Source organism: Pinus tabuliformis, chromosome 7, assembly GCF_031772625.1.
Source record: "Pinus tabuliformis cultivar Carrire ecotype Pingquan chromosome 7, CPIR1, whole genome shotgun sequence".
Classification (NCBI taxonomy): domain Eukaryota; kingdom Viridiplantae; phylum Streptophyta; class Pinopsida; order Pinales; family Pinaceae; genus Pinus; species Pinus tabuliformis.
The window spans coordinates 1672922806-1672948394 of NC_142293.1; the positions used below are offsets into that span (position 1 = coordinate 1672922806).

Below are 25589 nucleotides of genomic sequence, written 5' to 3' on the forward strand. Positions count from 1 at the left end.
GTAATATTTTCACTTTTATTCCTTTGACATGTGTCACACTCTGCTACATACTTCTGAATATTGCGACTCATTCCCTTCCAAAAGAAGGATTGACGTGCATTGTAGTAAGTCTTAAAGAATCCTACATGTCCAGCTGACGGTGAGTCATGTGACTCCTTGAGTATCTTAAATTTAAACTTGGAATTTGCATTTAGATAGATTCTTCCCTTGTACCATAGAATATCATTCTTCCACTCAAATTTTGAGTTGTTGGGAAGGTTATTGATTATTGCCGTTATTTCTGGATCCTTGGCATACTCACTTCGAATTTCGTTAAGCCATTTAGGAACAACAACCGAGATTGCAAGTAGTGTTGGTTCTTCGTCTTTCCTGGATAAGGCATCTGCTACTACATTGTCTTTTCCTCTTTTATGTAGTATTTCCATGTCAAAGGCGGCAATTTTTTCAATCCATTTTTGTTGTTCTTCGGAAAGTGTTTTTTGTTGAAGGAGGTGCTGGAGACTGTTATGGTCTGTTCGAATGGAGAACTTACTTCCCAAAAGATATTGCCTCCACTTAGCTAGTGCGTGCATAATAGCGAGCATCTCTTTGTTGTATGTGGATTTGAGGCGTTCTCTTTTGTTGAGCTTCCTACTTTCAAAAGCTATTGGATGCCCTTCTTGCATTAATACTGCACCTATACCGAATCCGGAAGCATCACACTCAATGATAAATGGTTTAGAAAAATTTGGTGTTGCCAATACGGGGGCATTAGACATAACTTCCTTTAATTTTTCAAAACACTTTCCTGCTTCCTCATCCCATAGAAATGAATTCTTCTTTAAAAGGTTTGTCAGAGGCGCAGTTATATGTGCATAGTTTTTAATAAACCTTCGGTAGTATCTAGTCAAACCTAAGAACCCTCTTAGCTTGGATACATTAACAGGTTTGGTCCATTCTTTTATAGCTTTGATTTTATTAGGGTCCACCTTTATGCCTTCATGGGATATAATGTGTCCAAGGTATTCTACTTCTTCCTTTTCGAAGGTGCATTTGGATTTTTTTGCATAAAATTGATGCTCTTTTAGTAGTGTAAGAACTTTATCCAGATGTTGTAAGTGCTCTTTCCAAGTTTTACTGTAAATTAAAATATCGTCAAAGAATACTAATACAAACTTCCTAAGATGTGGACGAAATAATTCGTTCATAGTTGCTTGAAATGTTGCTGGTGCATTGGTTAACCCAAACGACATTACTTTAAATTCATAGTGACCTTCGTGTGTTCGGAATGCCGTTTTTGGTATGTCTTCCAATCTGATCCTGATTTGATAGTAGCCTGACCTTAAGTCCAATTTTGAGAAGTATTTTGCGCCATGTAGCTCATCCAACATTTCGTCGATAAATGGAATTGGGAACTTGTTTTTAATTGTTATTTTGTTCAATCCTCTATAATCAATGCATAGCCTGAATGAACCATCCTTCTTCCTTACCAATACCACTAGAGCAACATACGGACTTTTACTTTTCGAGATGATCCCACACTTTAAAAGGTCTTGGATTAATTTCTCAATTTCCGTCTTTTGGTGATGTGGATATCGGTATGGCTTGATGTTGACGGGGTCTAACCTTGCTTTGACTTCTATTGTATGCTCAATTTCCCTCTTAGGAGGCATTTTCATAGGTAGGTCTTGAAGTGCTTTTTCGTGCTTCTGAATTAGATCTTGTATCTCTGGTGACTCTTCGTTGGTCATATTTGCAGCTAACATTTCCAATTGGTGACATTGTACTACGTAAGCGGGTGCTCCTTTTCGAATCATCGTCATTATCTGAGCTGATGATACAATTTGATTCTCTGGTGCTTGGAATCCGTGTAATTTGTACTTCTGACCTCCCCATTTGAATTTTATGAATTGTACTTGATGGTTGGCGGCATAAGTACCTAAAGTTCGTAGCCATTGGATACCTAAGACTACATCGACTCCTCCTAATGGTATCGTGAAGAACGGAGAGTCTAAATTAAAGTCTTGAATCTGCAATTTGACCTTATGGCATTTCCCTACCTTTTCAATCTTCTTACCGTCAGCTACCATCACTTTCATGTTTGGTAAGGGAAATGAAAAAATATTGAGTCTCTTTGCCACAGTTGCATCTAAAAAATTGTGTGTGCCACCAGAGTTGATGAGAACCACTACGTTGTTCTTCTTTATGTGTCCTTTTAACTTTAAGGTCTGAGGTTGTGATATACCTGTCATCGCTGATAGTGACACTTGCGGAATACTTCCGTCATCTAATTCTAGTGAGAATTCTGGGGCATCTTCTGTATCTTCTATATCAGAGTCTTCACTGTTTGAATCATTAGTTGCTTCACAATTATATAGGTTCTTTGATTCTTTTCCCTTAGCACACCTATGCTTGGGGTCCCACTTCTCACCACAACGTTTGCATTTGCCTTCTTTTATCCTTTGTATTTCCACATTAGATTTTTCATCTTCACGACGATGTGGTGGAACATATCTTGTATTGTTTGAGTCCATAGACTGGGGTACTCTTCGTCTTGAATATGCTTTTTCCGATTTTGACCAAAATATTTGTTCAAATTTCTTTTCAGTAGTTTTTTCTTTTCATCTTGCTTCTTCTATTGATATAATGTCATTCATTTCAAGTTCTACTTGTAAATGGGTTTTAAGTCCAGAGACGTATGATTGAATTAGACGAGACTCTGATAACCCAGGTACTCGTGTTACTAAGGTCTCCCATTCTTGAGTGTATTCGTCCACACTTCCTTTTTGTCATAATTTGATGAGTGTTGAAAAGAACTCTTCTTCCTTTACACCTTGGAATCTTTTAAAGAATGCATCCTTAAATTTTCTCCAACTAATGGCGTGTGTCGTCTTTTTCCACCACATATACCAATTATATGCTTCCCCTTCCATTTTCATGGATGCGTGCCTGAGCTTTTCGTCATCATCATTGATGTCATATATCTCAAAGTATTCTTCTGCTTTATTTATCCATGCAACATTGTTTTTTTCGTTTCCATCGAATTTAGGCATCTCGACTTTTGCCCTTCACTGGTATGTCGCTAATGGTTGAGCGAAAAGGGGTGTTGATTGGTAAAGGTATCCCAGAGTTGCTTATTTGTAAGAGCCATGTTACTAATTTCCTGGTGGGATGTCGTTGATTTTTTTGGAGATTCAGCTTTATGAGAATCTGTTGATTTTATTGAGTTTGATGAATGGTGCTCTTGATTTTCTTCATCTTCTTGGAGTAGTTGTTCGGGTGTAATATTTCTGCTTTCTACACAAGAGATTCAGCATTGCCAAAGCCTGTTTTTGGTTCAATTCGGATTGTCTCTTATTCTGATCCATCTATTGTTTTATTCGATTCGTCGTATCCTGAAGCCTCTTGATATCATCAGACTGCCTACTAAACTTACCCTCGAGATCGATTAATCTCGTATTGACATCATCGGAGTTGTTAGCCATCTTATTCTCCACTTCAATCAATCTTTTATTGAAATCGGCCATTGACATTGTCGACATTGAGCGAGTTTGTGGGGGCGTATATTTATCTGCTAGCTTATTTTATTTTATTTTTTTAAATAATTAAATTAAATTAATAAATCTAATTATATGACATAAGTTTTTTTTTCATTAATTAATTAAAATAAATTTAATTAATTAAATAAACATTATATATATATAACTTATAACTAAATTAAAGTTATATATTATATAACTTATAATTAAATTATAATATATATTATATATAACTTATATTATATATATATTATATATATATCATACGGATAGTCACGTCTGACTGATCCATCACGTTTGTTTGACCGTTCAAAAAAAATATGAGTGGATGAGGGACGTTAATAGCAGACAGAAAAACCACTGAAAACACACAAATGGTGACAGGGTTAGTGGTCGAATGCTAGGTGGAAGGCGGTGGTGGTGAGATGACAACACTTGCCTATGGAGATAGTGGTGGGTGGTGGTGAGACGGCAAGAGATGGCAAAGATAGCGGTGGGTGGTTGAGACGGTGGGACACGATGGCAACCCGTGTGGTTGTGGTGATGACTGACGAAGAACGACGGAACGTGATAGGGGCAGTGTCGAACAGGTGCAGGGATGGTACTCGATGGCTCAACAGCAGCAACGTCTCGAGAGCGAACCCCTCTGAGACCAGATGAAGTAGCTAATTCCGTAAATAACAGGAATAGTAAATATTTATTAATAATTGAATAATGATTTGAATGATGATTGTTTACAGTGAGGGTCCCTGGCTTATATACCGCCATGGGCACCCTTTGGGGAAAGGGCATGATCTTATGATTGTGCCCTTTTGTCTAATTAACCTAAAATAAAATAATAAACCTAAAATGTAAATAATTTTTACATAACAGCCGGGGGCCAAACCAAGCAGGACGCTGCTGCTCTATTTGACATTCTAGTGTAGAGAAAACCTAGCCGAACGTGCTGTCATTCCAGGTGTAATGCACAACTAAAAATTGGCAACTAGGGCCAAACTCCATGTGGGTCATCTTATTTATGGCAGCTGATATTTTTTCATGGATTCCTCTCATCGAGAGGTGTAGGATTGATCTAAAGATCATCTGATTCCGATAAGTATTCATGGAGATATGAATTTATTTGTGTTATGAGACAATTTGTCAAGGTCGGCCAGCGACCAAATAACCCCCATGTGTGCTCAACGTTTTAGTATAAAAGGAGGTGGCTTGATAGTCATTTGGATACACACTTCACTCTTGATTTCTCTCCAACTTGTTTTGGGTTTTAATGGCAAGAGAAATCTAAGAGGATGAAGCCCTAGACGCAGGTCTAGAAGGAGACCCTATGCGCAGCAAAATAAGGATGCCCTAGTCGCTGTTATAATGAATCTTAGCTGCAGTCCAAGCAGGGAGATCTAGCACGTTGAGGGAGACCTAACAGCTGACCCTAATGCAGTCCTATCATGCCCGCAGGTCTTATCATGCCCTAGCTAAACGCAGTGATGCCCTAATCCTGTACCCTGTTTTGGAAGGGTTTGAGATAGCCCTTAGACGCAGCAAAAAGGGATGCCCTAACGGCAGTCAAAAGAGGCTCCTAGCCACAGCAAAAGCAAGATCATTGAAGGGAGGTCTATCCACGTTCAGGGGAGCTTCTATACGCAGCAAGATCCACTGTCATAAGGAGGCCTTGAATCCACAGTCTTGGATCCCTAGCCGCAGATCTAAGGAAGGGTTATAACCCAGCTTTGGAGGAGCTGTGTGTAGGGCTGTTAGGTCACTTCAGGACAGCGTGGAGAGCCTAGATTAGAGGTTGAGTTGCTGTGGGAGTGCGGATTAGTTTGAGGGCTGTTTGAGGGTGCAAACAGGCCCAAGAACAGGGTTGTCTCAAGGATCAAGGAGCTGTGTGTAGGGCTGTTGAGGCCAAGCCTAATCAAGGTTGTTTGGACTGCAATCAAGGGGTTTTGGAGTGAGCTGTAGATGACAGCTGAACTGTGATAGACAGCAGGCCTAATCACCTCAGAACAAGAGACAACGTGGATAGGTTTGGGGCAGATTTGTGCCCAGAACAACAACACGGTTGAAGAGAAGTCTCCCTTGCCTAGGCTGCAGATTATAAGGGTTGCTTGATGAATCTGTTAGGGCTGTTGCAGCAATCAGTCACTGTAATCAGTTTCGCTGTTCGAAGACATTGGCATTGCTATGTGCTAGGCCGCAGGCCATAGCACCATAGCAAGCAACCTTGGTGTCTTAGGATGAATGTTGTAAGTATATGACAGTGGTATGCATAGTGCAGCAGTATGAAAGATGCAGCACAATGAGACACAATGATGGTGCAGCATAGTGCAGCACTACACAAAGCAGCATGATGAAAGGTATGCGGCATGATGATGTAAAGGGGCAACATGGTATGATGCATGGTGCAACTTGGTGATGCTGGACATGGTATGATGGTGCAACACAATGATAGGTGTCGCATGATGATGGAGTCACCTTGGAGGATCAGTGGAAGCAGCATGCCTTCAACTGAGTTCAGTTAAGCTACCTCATGTGTCATCTTCTTAGAGATGATCTCTGCTCTTATTTAGATAAGTCAAAATGTTGACTTCTGATGTATATGTACTCTATCTCTCTCTGTGCTAAACTATTGAAGAACATATAAGAAGAATTGATCAAGGGTTTCCATACATTGGGGTTTGTCCCTGGCTAGTGCCATATCTTGTGTCCTTTTGTCTTGAATTTTGCGATTTATGTTTATGTTCTATCTACAATTTACTATTATGCTGATGTGATTGCTACTTTGGAAAAGATATTGAGCCAATTGGGAAAATTGAAATAAATTGCTCTAAGCATAGAACTACCTAAAATTAATAGTCTTGTTTCCAGAGGCAGCAGAGGGTTGCTCCTGAACAGGGAAATCTTCCTATCATACGAACCACCCACCGATAAGCTCCAAATACTCTTCGAATTGGTGAGACGACTATAATCCCACTAGAACATACCCTAATCCTTCGTATCCCACGCTATAGGTGAATAGTAAGTCGCCTCCCCCTCGATCAAAGACCACGACAGTGCCGAGGGCCAAACCAAGCAGGACGCCACCGCTCTCTTTGACATTCTAGTGCAGAGAAAACCTAGCCGAACGTGCTGTCATTCCAGGTGTAATGCACAACTTATTGTAGTTTATTGACCCACACTTGTCGCCTTAGTAAGTAAATTTATTAATGTTCAACTAATTACCACAAAAGTAGGTCATTAGGAGTGAAGAAGAGTATAATTTGCTAGATTTCTAATACCAACCAGATTTATTTTCTCATGGCAAATTAGTTTATCTCCAATAATTTATTGATTAATCCGAATAAACACTGATTTGCCGAAAAATAAAATCACTAGTATTTTTAACTTCTAGAATTAAAAATATGGAATGGAAAGATCAACCACACATTGCAAAATCAATTAACCTACAATCAAATCTTCGTCATTTCATTATCTGGATAATCTGGGTTTTTCAACCCATAAAGATACAAGTAAAAATACAAATATGGAACCTGCAACCTAGTTCCCTCAGAATGAATTCGGCCCAAATATGGAACTGCATGTGACCTGCATAAAACTTGTGGAGACCCTCAGTTTTTCCTTTTGTGCTTAAAATTTACCATATTTTAAGTTTTTTTTTTGGAATTACCTTTGTTCTTTTCATAAATTATTATTATTATTATTTTGCCGAGTCTTATATGGGTTGTTCCCGAGTCTGATACGGCTCACTGAGTGAATAGCCAGACGAGTCTTATATGAGTATGAGTCATGCAACATTACTACAATGAAGGAGTGCAGGGGCATTTCCTAAAAGAAATGTTAAAGATAAGATATCGAGAGAAAGAAACCAGTGGTAGTGCTACTGCAACACGTATACAAGCGACCATGGTATAATACAAAATACATTGTCTGTGGCACGATACAGAATAGTAATGGCCTGCTAAAAAAGAATGAGTGAGTCTAAAGTCTTGACTTAGGAAATTCATTAATTAACTGCTGTAGGAGATAATTATGGTGACTCGCTGCATGTCATGGCACCTGATCCATGCAGAATCACCTTCCAAGCTACAACTTCAACAGATTTACCCATCTTTACTTCGTTGTTATTATGTTAACCTTTTGTATGGTAGACCAAAATTTTGTTGGATTAACAGAACCTCGTATTCATGACAAATGCTTAAGTATGACACCTATAGCCTTTCAAAGCAGTTTTCTGCTGTAAAAGTCAGCAAGCTAAAACTGAGTTTGGCATGCCTAGCAACTCGTATCGCCTTACATTCTTATGCACTTGCCCTATTTGATTTGTCCTTCCATTACTCCATTCGCCCAAGGTGTGATTAGGCACTTGGTCTAGGGGTTTCTATATTCATCAATGTTGCAAAAATTGTGATCGGGATTAAATTGGCGAGGGTCTGGAAAATGAAAAAATCGTAAAAATCGGCATAAAATCAGTAAAAACTGGCAAAATTTTAAAAAAATACAAAAAAATACAAAAAATACAAAAATACAAATTTTTGGGGTCAGATCGCAATTTTTTCTACCAGAATGAAAAAATCTCCAAATTAATCATTTTAGGGAAAAATTCGCGATTTAAAAAAAAATCATGGTTAAATCGCGATTTTCACAACACTGATATTCATATTCTCTTTCTACACCACTCATGTATTCCATTTTTACTACAATCAGTTGGTTTTGGTCAGGCTAACTGTTCACAAAATCACCTTGAGCCTCCACTCTATATCCTTAGCAATCCTATCTTTACGAAAGCCACCCTCGAGTTGAAGAAGAGCCAACCAAAGTGTGTTGAAGAGCTACTGTGGTGACTCACTCCTGTAGCCTTCTTGAGTGCACAAAACTAGCCCCTTGATGCTTAGGACTCATATCATACGGGAGTGCTAGATTTTGTTGTAACAAGAAGTATGTTAGTGGAACCATACTATATATTATTTTGTTGTAACAAGAAGTATGTTAGTGGATAGTGTTGTAAACTTGTGAGTTGTAGGCTTTAAGATTTTCTGTGTTAACCATTGGAACTGTGATTTCTTGTGTGGGCCAAATAACCATATAGAAGTTCTTGAGAAACTGTTTGTGGTGATTTATTGTACTGTTAGTTTTTCTGCAATCCTGGTGCAGTGGGTTTTCATGGTGAGCGAAATTTTTAAATTTCTGAGTTTATTGCTCAAGTTTCAGAAGTGGTGAATTGCTGCAGTGTTTAGTTAGGATGGAACTGTGAAGCGCAGCTCTGTTCTATTATATTGGCAGTATCTGAAAAATACTAGCACATATCTGCTGTAGCATTAATCTGCAAAAGAGGCACGCTGTTTTGTAGAAGGCTTTCTAGACCTCGTTGTGGATGGTATTTGAGATTGGTTGACAGAGTTCTGAGAATGTTGTTAGTCATTGGTAGTTTTTTCATTTTCTTTTGGGAATTAAAAGCATACTTCTACTCAAATATCCTTATCATCAGAAAGTTGTTTCCCTGTTTGTCCTTTATAGCGAGGAAGAAGATCCTATATTCATTTTATACATCATGCATTTTTCTCATCAGCAAATAATTACTATTTTCAGAAGTCAGTTGATTTTTATCCTGTCCTGAGCAATTGATTATAGGGTATTTCATAAATTTTTTCTCCTGATGGCAGACTTATACAGGAAATATCTTGATTGCTGTTAACCCTTTTACAAAGCTTCCGCACTTATATGATGTTCACATGATGGAGCAGTATAGAGGAGCACCATTTGGACAATTGAATCCTCATGTTTTTGCAGTCGCTGATGCTTCATACAGGTGAATTTTTAGTAGGAACAGGTGCATTGCCCCTAATTCTGACAAGAGAAAATTGATTGAATGGTTTTTTGTCACACATGGTTTTACTTGTTGATTTCATTACAGGGCAATGATCAATGAACAGCTAAGCCAATCAATTCTGGTTAGTGGAGAAAGTGGAGCAGGTAAAACAGAGACCACAAAACTGATAATGCAGTATTTAGCTTATATGGGGGGTCGATCTGTGACGGATAATAGAACTGTTGAGCAGCAAGTTCTTGAAGTAAGTTTTATTTTCCATTAGAGCTATTTCAAGAAGTTTTTCTTAAATGAAATCCAGATAGTCGTCAGGTGGTTTTTTTATACATGAAAGCATAACACCTTCTGGCACAAATAAAATATAAATGAATCCATATTTAGACCTCTGAATGATATGGCTCGAAAGGACCACATGCATTGGGCCTTATAGTATTTGTCAAGAAGTTGATTCTCACTTTCCTAATATAAATGCTGATTTTGAGATTTCTCCAGTCAAATCCAGTTCTAGAGGCATTCGGCAATGCAAAAACAGTCAGGAATGATAACTCAAGGTGAGATTCAGAGATGTATGGATTTTGTCTTATGTTGCGTCATTACCTGCATGTTACAGTTGCATGAATCTTTTCCTGTTATGAACTTTCCAAGTTACCATTCCTCAGGATTTAAGAGCGTGTTCCGGTTGTTCAATTAACATACATAATGGGGATTGTGTTACTTTTATTGCATTGGAAAATACGGACTTATTTTGTGCTTCCTGCTTTCATCTTATTTGGGTGTCATATGGTTTTAGCTATGTTGCAGGAAACGTGGGGGGGGGGGGGGGGGGGGGGGGGGCGTTCCGGCTGGAAACTGGGACGAAACGCGTTTGGTACGGCCAGGAAACGCGTTTCCGGCACGTTTCCCGAAACGGAAACGTGGCAGTACGGTCGGAAACGCGTTTCCCGGCCGTACAGCCCGCGTTTCCCAATTGAATTGTGTTTTTTTTAGTTTTTTTTTTTCAAATTTGTTTTTTAATTTTCTAGATGGGCGTCTAAAGTTATAAAAGTGAATTTTTGCCCTAGTGTTGATATGCAGTTCATGGTAATGTTTAAAATTCTCCTTTATTTTTCATTTTCATCCTTTTACTTAAATTTTTAACATTACCATGAAATGACTCAGGATGTTTGAGAGTGGTTTCGCCCTCATTGGATTTCATATGGAGAAAGTAGAATTTTAGATTTCACTCAAAATCCAGCAGACTTATTTGTTTTTCAGGATTTCAGGATTGGGGGGATTGCAATGTTTCCATTGGATTTTATCATGTACTAGGGTATGGAACTTGTATTTAATCAAGAAAACCAAGCCCTCTATGCAGGGGAAACTCCCAATAATCAAGATAATGTAGGGTACTAGGGTATGAAACGTGTATTTAATCAAGAGCACTAAGGTCGTTCGACTATGTAGGAGGAGACTCCCAATACAACAGTGGTCCTTCTAAAGAATGGGATGTGGATGCAGAAAATACTGATTTGGATCTCTCTCTTGCAGCCTTATAGTCTTTATTGTACTTGCAGCCTCATATATTAATATAAATAAAGGCTGATTTTGAGATTTGGATATCTAATAAAGGTTGCTTTTGGATATTCCGATATTTTTATTTTCATTATGTGATCATTCATGAGTAAATGTGATGTAAATTAAATCTTAATGTTTAAGTGTAATAAATTATAATGTATCATTTATGCTTTATGATTGCACACACACACACACACACACACACACACACACATATATATATATATTCACGTTTCCCCGTTTCAAAAATTTGGGGAGGTTGCGTTTCGTATCGCTTCCCGTTTCGGAAACTCGTACCCGTTTCGTGCAACTTAGGGTTTTAGAGATGCATGGATTTTGTCTTATGTTGCGTCATTACCTCCATGTTATGTTGCATGAATCTTTTCCTGTTATGAACTTTCCAAGTTACCATTCCTCAGGATTTAAATATGTGTTCTGTTTGTTCAATTGACATGCTTAATGGAGATTGTGTAATTTTTATTGCAATGAATATTGCAAACTTAGTCTGTGCTTGCTGCTTTCATCTTATTTGGGTATCATATGGTTTTAAAGGTTTTGCTTAAGTTTGTCTGCTTACCCTTACCATCTGATAGGTGTGTGCTCCTTGTTTCAACTTTCAGACACATTTCTCTAGATTCACACAATATAGACAGCTGCTTGAGATATGCTGATTGGCATCATGTGTGTATTTTGTACAGCCACTTTGGAAAATTTGTAGAAATACAGTTTGACAAGAATGGAAAGATATCTGGAGCTGCTATTAGGACCTACCTTCTGGAGAGATCTCAAGTGCTTGCTGCTTTCATCTTATTTGGGTGTCATATGGTTTTAGAGATGCATGGATTTTGTCTTATGTTGTGTCATTACCTCCATGTTACGGTTGCATGAATCTTTTCCTGTTATGAACTTTCCAAGTTACCATTCGTCAGGATTAAAATATGTGTTCTGGTTGTTCAATTGACATGCATAATGGAGATTGTGTAATTTTTACTGTATTGAATATTGCAAACTTAGTCTGTGCTTGCTGCTTTCATCTTATTTGGGTGTCATATGGTTTTAAATGTTTTGCTTAAGTTTGTCTGCTTACCCTTACCATCTGATAGGTGTGTGATCCTTGTTTCAACTTTCAGATACATTTCTCTAGATTCACACAATATAGACAGCTGCTTGAGATATGCTGATTGGCATCATGTGTGTATTTTGTACAGCCGCTTTGGAAAATTTGTAGAAATACAGTTTGACAAGAATGGAAAGATATCTGGAGCTGCTATTAGGACCTACCTTCTGGAGAGATCTCAAGTGCTTGCTGCTTTCATCTTATTTGGGTGTCATATGGTTTTAGAGATGCATGGATTTTGTCTTATGTTGTGTCATTACCTCCATGTTACGGTTGCATGAATCTTTTCCTGTTATGAACTTTCCAAGTTACCATTCCTCTGGATTTAAATATGTGTTCTGGTTGTTCAATTGACATGCATAATGGAGATTTTGTAATTTTTATTGCATTGAATATTGCAAACTTAGTCTGTGCTTGCTGCTTTCATCTTATTTGGGTGTCATATGGTTTTAAAGGTTTTGCTTAAGTTTGTCTGCTTACCCTTACCATCTGATAGGTGTGTGCTCCTTGTTTCAACTTTCAGACACATTTCTCTAGATTCACACAATATAGGCGGCTGCTTGAGATATGCTGATTGGCATCATGTGTGTATTTTGTACAGCCGCTTTGGAAAATTTGTAGAAATACAGTTTGACAAGAATGGAAAGATATCTGGAGCTGCTATTAGGACCTACCTTCTGGAGAGATCTCGAGTTGTGCAGATAACAGATCCTGAGAGGAACTACCATTGTTTTTATCAACTGTGTGCTTCCCCTGAGGTTAGCTGATTAGTGAACTTAGTCTGAAGGTTTTAGAATAAATTTGAAATATTGCCGTTAGGAAATATTTGTGCTGTCATTTTCATATTTATCTTTCTTAGTCAGTGCTCCTTTATTACTATCTGACTTGTTCTTCATTTACCAAGGATGTTGATATGTATAAGTTGGGGGATAGTAGAATGTTCCACTATCTGAACCAGAGCAATACGTATGAGTTGGATGGGGTGAACAATGCTGAGGAATATTCTAAAACACGGAGAGCCATGGATGTAGTTGGCATAAATCTTGAAGAACAGGTGCACATATTTTTGATGTATGTACAAATATACCATTCAGTGCACTTTGAAAATCGAATTAACATGGAGCTAATTGAGGGCTTGGTAATTTAAAAGGCAATGTTACTGATATTTAGTGTATTATGACTGGTATTGTGTCAGGAAGCTATATTCCGCATTCTGGCAGCTATATTACACTTAGGGAACATTGAATTTGCTCCAGGGAGAGAACATGATTCCTCAACACTGAAGGACCAGACATCTGCTTTTCATCTCCAAAATGCAGCAGAGCTTTTCATGTAAGTTTTGTGTAAATTGAAAGCAGTGGTTGTTGTATGTACTATCATATAAACAAGGTTTGATTAACCTTATCCATGGAAACCATCATAAAGTTAAGGATTGATTGTCTAGGCATTTTGTTGAAGAAATCTTCATAGCATGCCTCATTATTGCTCTAACTGATGTCAGAGTAAGCCTCTAAAAATGCTAGTATTACTACCCAAAAGAGAGATTGCCTTGGTCAAGATTGCGGTTGCATGATAGTTGGTAAAGGGAACATGATTCAGTGACTGTGATTGAGTCAATTTACCTACAATGAAATGTAAATGTAATAGTAGTCTCTCTAAAGCCATAAGATCATTGTGGATACAGGATACCAAAGACCCAACATGGATATGAACCCCAAGATGACTCCTTTACTGGCCTTACATGGAAATGAAACCCTGAGTATTAAGACATACATTATGAGAAGTGAGCAAATGCTAGTGAGATCAAAGAACATACACAAAAAATGCAAGAAAGCTTGAAACGTCTTAAAGAAAACTTCCGTACAACACAAACAACAACAAAACAACAAGCTGATACAAGGAAAACTGAACATAAAATAATCAAGGAGATTGGCTGTACTTAAGATTAAAATGATATAAGCAGACATATTTTAAAATTAAATTAAATACAAATTATCAAGAGGATTTTATGGACCTTTTAAGAGACAGTGAAGAGTATGAGAAATAGTGTATGAGTTAGAATTGCTTTGTAACTGAAAGAGAATAGGAAATTATATACCTATGCAAATCAACTTACCAACATTTAGTGAATAAGGGCAAAAGCCCAGATGGAGCCCGTAAATATCATGGATTCTCACACTAAGAATTTAGGATCAGGAAACATAAAAAGATGTCTTATTAAATGGAGATATTTACAGTTTGGAGAAACTACCCAGGGAAATGAGCAATTCTCCAAGCATTTGGAATTTGATAATAGGTTCCATGATCATATAGGTCTCCAAACATAAAGAGAAAGAAAGACCAAAAAATATGGTAGCTAATGGAAAATACCCAAATTAATATAGTATATTACCAGGGCATAATACAACGATGGATATTTTCAATAACTTGAGAGGAGAAAATGCAATCCAAAGATTACAATATGTCAAATGTTCTCTCTCTTTGTACTATTTATTCTTTGAGTTGCAACCTTCATAAAAGATCAACTATTATAACTGAAATAGCTTTCTATTTTCACTCAAGTGGCTGTGACTACTATTTTCTTTTCACTCAAAATAAGTTTAGTTTACATATATGATCTTATCCAAACATTTACACATTGTAACACCCCACCCTTAAATACCAACTAACAACAAATACAATGTTAGGTCTGCTAAGAGTCAGGTGAATAAGGCTTCCAACAAGTTGTCTATACAGTGTAGCATCAACCTTTTTCAGAGCTACTCTCTTTCATCAGCTTGACTCTTGGCTGATATGGGATAGAACAAGGACTACAACCTTCCATCTTAAATCTTTTCAATAAATTAAGAGCACACTTAAGTTGAGAAATCAAGTACCATCATCCAATTGCAAAACTTGGATGTGAAGAGAGAAATGAAGGAAACCCAAGTCTATTATCTCAAATCTATCCTTCTACATAACCTTTATGCCAAGAATCAAATCCCTACTGTCTTCGTGATAAGCAAATCATCTATTTATATCACAATCAAAAGAATCCTCGTCCTTAACATAAATACTATGATCTGATTTGCAACACTTGAAACCACAATGATGAAAGATTTTATCAATCTTCACCTCCCTACCCTCGGCCATTAGACTGAAGAGACCTTGTCATCATTGCTTCATCATCAGATCTCTTGTTCGGACACTCTCTCTTGATAGGATATTGAGTTTCCCACTTGTCCAATCTTGAGCAAACTCACTAAAGTTGATTTTATTGTTGGAAATGCTAAGACGGGGGTGAATTAGTATTGCGTTACTTTTAACAAATTTTCACTTAGTTAATCTCTAAGTTATCAGCATTCAGATATGGATACGGATCTGGATCCGGATTCGATAGTTTTTTGAAAATCCAGGATCCGGATACGGCAAGGATATGTCAATTACAAAAAAATTTAAATATAATATTATTTTTAAAATTAAAAAAAACACTTTTAGAGTTCAAAAATCAAATACTCTCTGAAAGCATCAAACACTTTTAGAACTGAAACCATTAGATATATTATAAATATGAAGACTAAAACACTGAAATGATGCATCCTCCCTTATACGAAAAGGATAATATCGTAAATGATAATAGTAAATACATTTACATATCCTCAAATGGATCTGCATTATCTTTTGCATATTGCAACTCTACATCATGAATAGATGATGGGGGTCCTAGAATGTAGCAAGTTGCATCAGTATGCCTGGATTGGTGGTGGAATAATATCCTCAAGTAGGTTGAGGTGATTCATGGCATTCAGTGTTAGGTTCAAGTCAGAGATCTTAGGCTCCACATCCCACATCCTGCTCAAACATTTTTTATACTTTGGTTCAACATGTGATAGAAGACGAAGGTTGGAATGAACATACACAAGATCCTCAACCTTTGTTGCTCTCAACCTATTTCTCTTCATTGAATGGATGAAGACATATGTACTCCAATTCCTCTCAGCTGATGAGGAACTAGCAACCTTTGATAACAACCTAGTGGCCAGAGTGGAGAGATGAATGCTATCCCCACAATGGAAGCCCCACCAAGTAATAGGATCAAGATGCCCTTGATCATCCATAGATACTGGATTTGAAAAGCTACTAGTAGATTGTACAAATCCTCCAAATTCTTGGCGTACTTCCATTGCAACTCCTACATCTTTATAAATTTTCTTCAAAGATGTCTTGTACCCTTGTACCACTTCAAAATCCTTGTTTGACACTGTTCTATTAGGTAAAGACAAAATTTTGCAATGATAATATTTGGGGTGCAATGCATAGGCCAAAAGGTGTAATGGTGTGGTCATTTTGTTCCACCTTTTTGTAACTATGTCCTTCACTTCATAATAGAATGTTTCAAAAGGGTCATTTTCACTTGCCCTGATAATTTTCCTTATCCTCTCCAACATACTATCAATGTTTTCATAAACTTCCTCCAAGCAATGTGTATTTGTGTCAAATGTTCTGATCAAGGTCAAGATTGGTTCAGTAAACTGCAGAAGGTATTGGGCCTTGTCCCACCATGCATCATCAATAATGATGGATTTTATTTTTTGCCCTCTATCAGAAGTGGAAGTCCTCCATGATTCCTAAAGAGGTCATTGACCATTGCTTGTAATGCTTGTCTCACTTCCACAAGCCTCCTTATGACAAGAGTGTGGGAGGCAAAACGATTTTCAACAACCTACAAGTTTCAAAAAGTCAAATCTCAAATGAAAATTCATATATAAATTTGTAATTAAAATTAAGAATTTCCAATACAAATAGTATTGATTAAAAACAAAATACCATCAGTAGCTCCAACTTTGCAAAACCTCGATATCTGGCCTGGGACATTGAATGATTGGTTATGAACATTTGAATTTCTTTTGCTGCTACATATATTTCATTAATCCATTCAATATCACCAATCTTGGGAAGCATAAGGTTCAAACCTTCAACTTTACAGACCTGTGCGTTGTCTGTAATGACTTGGACAACATTATGTGGCCCCACACTTTTTATTGCATCAATAAGAATTGTGGATATGAAAGATGCATCTTTCTCTATTCCACTGCAATCAACAACCTTCAAAAACACTGCCCCTTGGGGGCATACTGCAACAACATTAATTAACGGGCAGTTTCTTTGGTCTCTCCATCCATCAGCAATGATGGTGTTAAAATTGGCAACTAGGGCCAAACTCCATGTGGGTCATCTTATTTATGGCAGCTGATATTTTTCTTAGATTCCTCTCGTCGAGAGGTGTAGGATTGATCTAAAGATCATCTGATTCCGATAAGTATTCATGGAGATATGAATTTATTTGTGTTATGGGACAATTCGTCAAGGTCGGCCAGCAACTAAACTGCCCCCACTTGTGCTCCACGTTTTGGTATAAATACAAGTGCCTTGCAAGTCATTTGAACACACAACTCTCTTGAGATTTCTTCTTCTCCACTTGTTTTGGGTTTTAGTGGAAAGAAGAATCTCTAAGGGAAAAACGCAGGTCTAGAAGGAGACCCTATACGCAGCAAAAGAAGGATGCCCTAGCCGCAGGTCTTGTGAAGGTTTGGCCGCAGTTCAAAGGGAGCTTTGTCCACTGTTTAAGGGAGCTTCAATAGCCCTAATCTTGGAGCCCTAGCCGCAGTCTATTCATAGACTAACGCAGTCCTATCATGCCCTAAACGTAGGTCATATCAAGTCCTAGCTAAACGCAGTCATGCCCTGATCCATACGCTATTTTGGAAGGGTTTGAGACAACGCTTATATGCAGCAAAAAGGGATGCCCTGTCTGCAGTAAAAAGACTCCTATACACTGCCCATAACTGCTCCTATACGCTGCCCATACCTGCTCCTATACGCTGCCCTAATCTATACCCAGCAAGGCAGCCCTAACCACAACAAGAGAAGAGCCCTAGTGACAACATGAAGAATGAATGTGTTTGGGTGCTGGCAAGTGCTATTAGTTAGGCATTTGGATGCCACAACTGTGTTAGGGAGATAGGTAAAAGTGTTGGGCTTGAAACTACCTCAAAGGGGCAGCATGGAGGGCAACATCTCTGTGAGAGACAACATCAGTGATTAAGTGCAATTCTGGGCTAGTTTTGATGGGTTGTTAGGGACTGTGGTTAGTTCCCTAACCAGTCCCAGAATTGCAACAGTGCATAGTGAGTACAGCGGCATAATGATGTCATCTGTGGCAACATGATGAAGCCAACATTGTGCAGTATGGTGCAACAATGGAACAACATGGTAATGATGGACATGCAGCAGTATGGATAGCAAGAAGTATAGTGCAGCAATGGGACATGGTAATGATGGACATGTAGTAGTATGGACAGCGAGAAGTATGGTGCAGCAGTGGGACAACAATGCTACATGGTGCTGCAATGATAAGCAATGGGACAACAAAGGCAACTTGGTGAAATATGGTACAATAATGGGACATCAATGGTCAATGGCATATAGTGCACAACGGGACATCAATGGTACAATGGTACAACATGGGACAACTAGTACTTAGTGCTGCAATGTTTCATGGTGGATACATAGGACAGCAAGTACATAGTGCTGCAATGGTTTATGGTGGATACACAGGACAACCATGACATTGTGCAGTAGTGCCACAATGGGACAACAAGCATGTGCAGCATGGTGCTGCACGATGAGGTGTAGCATGACGACGAGATGCAACACAATGATAGGTGGTGGTGTCACCTTGGTGAATCAGTGGAAGTAGCATGTCTTCAACTGATCTCATGTATCATCTTGTTAGAGATGATCTATTCTCTTATCTAGAAAGTCAAAGTGTTGACTTCTGTTGTAAATGTACTATCTCTCTCTCTGCTGAACTATTGAAGAACATATAAGAAGAATTGATCAAGGGGTTCCCCACATTGGGGTTTGTCCCTGGTTAGCGCCACCTCTTGTGTCCTCTTGTCTTGGCTTGTCTTCTGCGATTTATATTTATGTTCTATCTGCAGTTTACTTTAATGATGATGTGATTGCTAATCTGAAAAAGATATTGAGCTAACTGTGAAAATTGAAATAAATTGCTCTAGCATAGAACATACCTAAATTTAACATGGTATCAGAGCTGAGGTGAAGACAATGCCCAAGCAAGAGTGAAAGAGCAATCACCGAAAACAGTTGGGAAAGGACAAAAGGCTCAATGGATTCCTCATCCCTCTTCAAATTCACCAAGGGTGAAATCGAAGCAGAGAATATTATCAGAATAGTGCAGCGGAAGCTTCTGATGGCCTACCTAAAGATCACTTCATTGGGAAGTCCGGATCTAAGGGTGGAAGGAAAGGCAGATGCCTTGGTTGCAATAAGTTCGGCCATTATGCGGAGAAGTGTCCGAATGGCTGGGACACATCACTTGATGATGATAACAATCATTCTAGGGACATCTTCAATGGTCAGAGGATTGACAGGTAATGCAGGTCATCAAGGAAACGACCAACTCTTCAGAGAAAGCAAGGAACCCCTGGTATGAAGAACCAAATGTTGTTTCTGATATTGGGCCTCTCCTTCATTTTTTTTGGGAATCTGGCTTATTGATTGTAGTGCTCCAAAGCACTTCAATGGATAGAAGGGTGCTCTCTCTAATTTGGTAGAGATGGAAACAATCGTGAGATTATACTTGGAGCCGATGCCACCTATCCCGGAAAGGGTGTAGGAAATATTACCCCTCAATTGAATGAGGGTAACTCGATTCATTTACAAAATCTCTTTTATGTACCTGATCACAAGAAGAACCTGGTGTCCATTTTGGCAATGGAAGTCAAAGGTTTCAGGGTGGCATTCATCGATGGAAAGGTACGTGTTTGAAAATAGAATTTTCAAAAGATGTTTTTACTCATGGGTTCAGGGTTGGCAATTTGTATCAAGTTGCAGGATGGTCCATTGGGGACCATGTCAGTTGACACATCTCATCTATAGCACTGGAGGTCTACTTATTATAGGACCCTACACGATGTGAGTCAGATGGTGACTGGGATGCCTGAATTCAAGAAGAGCATGAAGGTACATGTTTGAGATGTACCGAAGGAAAATCTTACAAGGGGACCATTCCCCTCATGTAGCAGGTCCACAAGTTTGGAACAACCCGAGGGGTTTGAGATTCATGATTGGGAATCTCATGTATACAGGTGGAAGAAAGCCCTCTATGGCTTGAAGTAAAACACCCCGAGCCTAATATGAGAGGATTGATAGCTGTCTGATGAAGCTGAGATTCACTAAAAGTGAAGCCGATCCAAACCATTATTTGAAGGTTGTGGATGATAGACCTCTTGTACTAGCACCTTCTGAGAAACAACCTATTTCTGACAGGTGCAGACCCTCTCACTTGCAGAAGTAAGAGGGAGTTGGATTTCAGATATGGAATGGTAAACTGCAAGCCCGTGACTACCTCGAGGATCTTAACTTTCAAAAGTTATATGGTGGTGATGCTGGACCAGATTTGGGAAATGCCTTTGAGTTTCATAAACTCACCTGCATTGATGTTCTTGGTGAACTTCAGTCTGTATATATGCTTTGCAGTTAGCATGGTGAGCTCATATTTGTTTGAGCCTCACTAGATTGGTGCCAAGAATCTTCTGAGATATCTTCAGGGCACAATCTCTCACGGATTGAGATACACTGCCGGAAATATGAAGCTACATGATTATTCGAATGCTGACTGGGCAGGCAGTGTGGAGGATCGCTAGAGCACTTCTCAATGCTGGTTCTCTCTGGATTCTGCTTCGATATCATGTATGAGTAGGGAGCAGAAGTCGGTTGCTATAAGCACCGCCGAGACTGAATACATAGCTACGAGTATGATCTCGTGTGAAGCTGCCTGGTTGTGGAAGCTCTTCAGTGAGCTGTTTTGTACACATGATGAATACCACTTTGATTCTTTGTGACAACTAGGGGGGATTCGATTATTGAGGAATCCCGTGTTCGATGATTGCTCCAGCAGATAGACATCAGATACTACCTCATCTGGGATATGGTAAGTCAATGAGCGAGGAGGCTCCATCGCATTGAGACTGATGTACAAGTCGCAGAAACTTTGTCAAAGCCTCGGGGAAAGATCAAATCTGTGATTTTCCCGAACGACTTGGAGTTGTTGAGAGACCTTCGTATAATGGTCCTTCACGTTGCATGCATTGAGTTCTGTGAGCTCTGGGGGGCTTGGGGTACTTACTAGAGCGACATACGACCACAGGGCAACTCACCCTCCCTTGGTGGTGCGCTATGTACAGGGTGACAGGTTCAATCTTTCTCTGTGATACCTCGTGGCGACTATGGAACAGGGTGATTAATTCTCTTGTGTGCCGGGATGATTAGTTCTCCCGTGGCAACTATGGAACGGGATGATTAGTTCTCCGGTGGGCTGGGATGATTAGTTCTCTCGTGGCAACTATGGAACAGGATGATTAGTTCTCCTGTGGGCCGGGATGATTAGTTCTCCCGTGGCAACTGTGAGCCAGGATGATTAGTTCTCCTGTGACGACCAATGGACAGGATGATTTGTTCTCCTGTGGACAGGTTGATTAGTTCTCCTGTCGAGGCATCCTAGCCATGTAGTCTGGGACTCATGGGAAGTACCTCTCATTTGATCAATGAGCAGGGAAATGGGGTTAGGGACCATGGTAGTACTATCGATGGACGCATCGTTGTATCTACCATACTCCCTATGCTAGGATGACCTACATTGGTCAGGGATCAATAAAACTGACACTGGGTCAGTGAGAGTGATATGACACACTCTCTTCAGATGAAATTGGCTTCAGGTTAATAGAGAATGGTATGAGACATTCTCGATTAATTCTTCAACCTTCATGGTTCAGCAGCGCAGAGCAGTGCAAGGCACTGATGGCAGAGATGTACAATCGGACATATGGATCAGTGGATGGAGTTCTCCCTAGTTGAGAGGGAGTGTTAAAATTGGCAACTAGGGCCAAACTCCATGTGGGTCATCGTATTTATGGCAGTTGATATTTTTCTTAGATCCCTCTCATCGAGAGATGTAGGATTGATCTAAAGATCATCCGATTCCGATAAGTATTCATGGAGATATGAATTTATTTGTGTTATGGGACAATTCGTCAAGGTCAGCCAGAAACTAAACTGCCCCCACTTGTGCTCCACATTTTGGTATAAATACAAGTGCCTTGCAAGTCATTTGAACACACAACTCTCTTGAGATTTCTTCTTCTCCACTTGTTTTGGGTTTTAGTGGAAAGAAGAATCTCTAAGGGAAAAACACAGGTTTAGAAGGAGACCCTATATGCAACAAAAGAAGGATGCCCTAGCCGCAGGTCTTATGAAGGTTTGGCCACAGTTCAAACGGAGCTCTAAAGGTTTGGCCACAGTTCAAACGGAGCTCTGTTCACTGTTTAAGGGAGCTTCAATAGCCCTAATCTTGGAGCCCTAGCCGTAGTCGATTCATAGACTAATGCAGTCTTATCATGCCCTAAACGCAGGTCATATCAAGCCCTAGCTAAACGTAGTCATGCCCTAATCCATACACTATTTTGGAAGGGTTTGAGACAACCCTTAGATGTAGCAAAAAGGGATGCCCTGTCTGCAGTAAAAAGACTCCTATACACTGCCCATAACCGCTCCTATACGCTGCCCATACCTGCTCCTATACGCTGCCCATACCTGCTCCTATACGCTGCCCTAATCTATACGCAGCAAGGCAACCCTAACCACAACAAGAGAAGAGCCCTAGTGACAACATGAAGAATGAATGTGTTTGGGTGCTGGCAAGTGCTATTGGTTAGGCATTTGGATGCCACAGTTGTGTTAGGGAGATAGGTAAAAGTGTTGGGCCTGAAACTACCACAAAGGGGCAGCATGGAGGGCAACATCTCTGTGAGAGACAACATTAGTCATTAAGTGAAATTCTGGGCTAGTTTTGATGGGCTGTTAGGGACTGTGGTTAGTACCCTAACCAATCCCAGAATTGCAGTAGTGCACAGTAAGTACAACGACATAATGATGTGATCGGTGGCAGAATGATGAAGACAACATTGTGCAGTATGGTGCAATAATGGGACAACATGGTAATGATGGACATGCAGCGGTATAGACAACAAGAAGTATGGTGCAGCGATGGGACAACATGGTAATGATGGACATGCAGCAGTATGGACAACAAGAAGTATGGTGCAACAATGCTACATGGTGCTGCAATGATAAGCAATGGGACAACAAAGGCAACTTGGTGAAATATGGTACAGTAATGGGACAGCAATGGTCAATGGCATATAGTGCACAACGGGACAGCAATGGTCAATGGCATATAGTGCACAACGGGACAACAATGGTACAATGGTACAACGTGGGACAACTAGTACTTAGTGCTGCAATGTTTCATGGTGGATACATAGGACAACAAGTACATAGTGTTGCAATGGTTCATGGTGGATACACAGGACAACCATGACATTGTGCAGTAGTGGCACAATGGGACAGCCATGACATAGTGCAACAGTGGCACAACGGGACAACCATGACATTGTGCAGCAGTGGCACAATGGGATAGCAAGCATGTGCAGCATGGTGTTGCACGATGAGGTGCAACATGATGACGAGATGCAGCACAATGATAGGTGAAGGAGTCACCTTGGAGAATCAGTTGAAGCAGCATGTCTTCAACTGATCTCATGTATCATCTTGTTAGAGATGATCTATTCTCTTATCTAGAAAGTCAAAGTGTTGATTTCTGTTGTAAAGGTACTATCTCTCTCTCTCTCTCTCTTTGCTGAACTATTGAAGAACATATAGGAAGAATTGATCAAGGGTTTCCCCACATTGGGGTTTGTCCCTGGCTAGCGCCACATCTTGTGTCCTCTTCTCTTGGCTTGTTCTGCGATTTATATTTATGTTCTATCTACAGTTCACTTTAATGTTGATGTGATTGCTAATCTGGAAAAGATATTGAGCTAACCGTGAAAATTGAAATAAATTGCTCTAGCATAGAACATACCTAAATTTAATAGATCGACACCCTTGTTTTTTGCCCATGTATCCCAGATTGCCTGTAGCTGTTTATCCATCGATTGTTTCTCTGATGCCAACAAAGTAGTGCAGACATTTTCATATCCAGGGCTTTTGTACCCTTTTGGCACTTTATTAACTGCCTTAGTCATTTGTTGCCAATAAGGGGAACACACCAAATTGAATGCTAGCCCATTAGCGTAGATGCAACTAGCTGCATGTTCATCGACGATGTCGCTATCTTGATTATTGAAAGCTGCTTCAAGAGGGCTTAGAGTGGGCCTTCTATTAGTTGTGGCAGCATGCCTAGATGGCAATGGAGGCCTAGTTGTAGAGCTTTGCACAAGGTGTTTTCCCTTAGCAAGCTTCATATTAGCAACTTCTTGCAAAGATGCGTAGAATTTCATTTTCCCAGGATTCAAACCTTGGCCAGGTTTGCCATTTGCATCTTTTGGTCTGGTGCATACTTGCACCCCTGTGTTAGTTTGACTAGTGAGATAGGCCTTCACTCTTGTATATGAACAATTTTTGATATCTTGGCATCCATTGCGCTTTCATTTAAATGAACCACCTACAGGATTTTTTCGAATAATCTCCACATATTGCCATACAGGAGATTTTGGGTCTATTTTGATGATTTCCCCGTCACTCTGCTCATGCTGTGATGGTTCCATAATGATAATCATCTATAAGTTACTGCATATAAAATTCAAATTATAATATATTATCAATAAACAATTAAAAATTAAAATACACAATTAAATACATAAAAATTAAAATACATTAAAATTTCAAAAGAAATACATTTAAAATACTTTATATCAGGACTGGGAATTACCCTTTCTCCATGGACATGGGAAAATAAATCATTGTATAAACCAGTGGTGCAGGAAACGTCCCCCCCTGGATCAAAACCCTGAAACACAATCCGCCCTCCAAAACGCATTTCGGAAAAACCGAAATGCGGATCAGGCTAAATAATACGGTTCCTGCCATTTCGGAACCGTACGACCCGATCCACGTTTCGATTTTTTGGAAAAGCGTTTTGTACGGCGGATCGGCCGTATGATCCGCGACGTTTCCAGGCCGGATTTGTACGGATTGCAACTGCTTAGCCGGGCAAGCGACCGTTTCCGTTGCGTGGGCCACAAAGTGGTGCATTTTTTGTTTATTTTTCCTTTTTTTTGTTTTTCTTTGTTGGGGTGGGTCCTGTTGACCTGCCGCTTACACCTACCTACAAGTCAGTGAGAAATGCTTTCAACCCCACAAGGTGTGGTTGGTGGCGGGGAACTCAGAGAAGGGGCTGTCAAACTAATCTCGACTCTCTCTGTTTAAGCTATCTCCTAGGTTAGCTAAGGGGGGTGGTCCCTAATGAAAACTAAGTTAAAAAGAGATGTGAGTTTCGAGGAGAATTGTTAGAGTTAAATAGATTATTTCTTTAAGATTTATAAGCAAAAACTGATATGAGCAATAACCATCATAAGATAAGCATGAAATACATAAACAACTAGTGCCTTCCAAGTATTTGTTCTTTAAGAAATGAAATTGTATTTTGCTTAAAACAAAAGTAGAATGCTTAAAAAAT

The 25589-nt window shown here is 39.4% G+C and overlaps 1 protein-coding gene across 9 annotated transcripts in view; it reads left to right on the plus strand.

Annotated features, from left to right (window-relative positions):
* The window catches only part of LOC149254884 (myosin-11-like), a 483587-nt gene that overhangs the window by 61754 nt on the left and 396244 nt on the right, over positions 1-25589 (plus strand). For 8 of the 9 annotated variants that reach the window (XR_016267192.1, XR_016267193.1, XR_016267195.1 and 5 more), the window contains exons 1-3: positions 12439-12765; positions 12912-13061; positions 13203-13339. Coding sequence is in view for 4 of the 9 variants with exons in the window: in XM_089460255.1 (XP_089316381.1) it covers positions 12451-12765; positions 12912-13061; positions 13203-13339 (602 nt within the window). In the remaining 5 variants the exon portion in view is untranslated. Of the gene's footprint in view, positions 1-9172; positions 9319-9423; positions 9581-9828; positions 9888-10537; positions 10541-12438; positions 12766-12911; positions 13062-13202; positions 13340-25589 lie in introns of those variants that run through there. The other variant, XM_089460258.1, reaches the window with a different exon arrangement.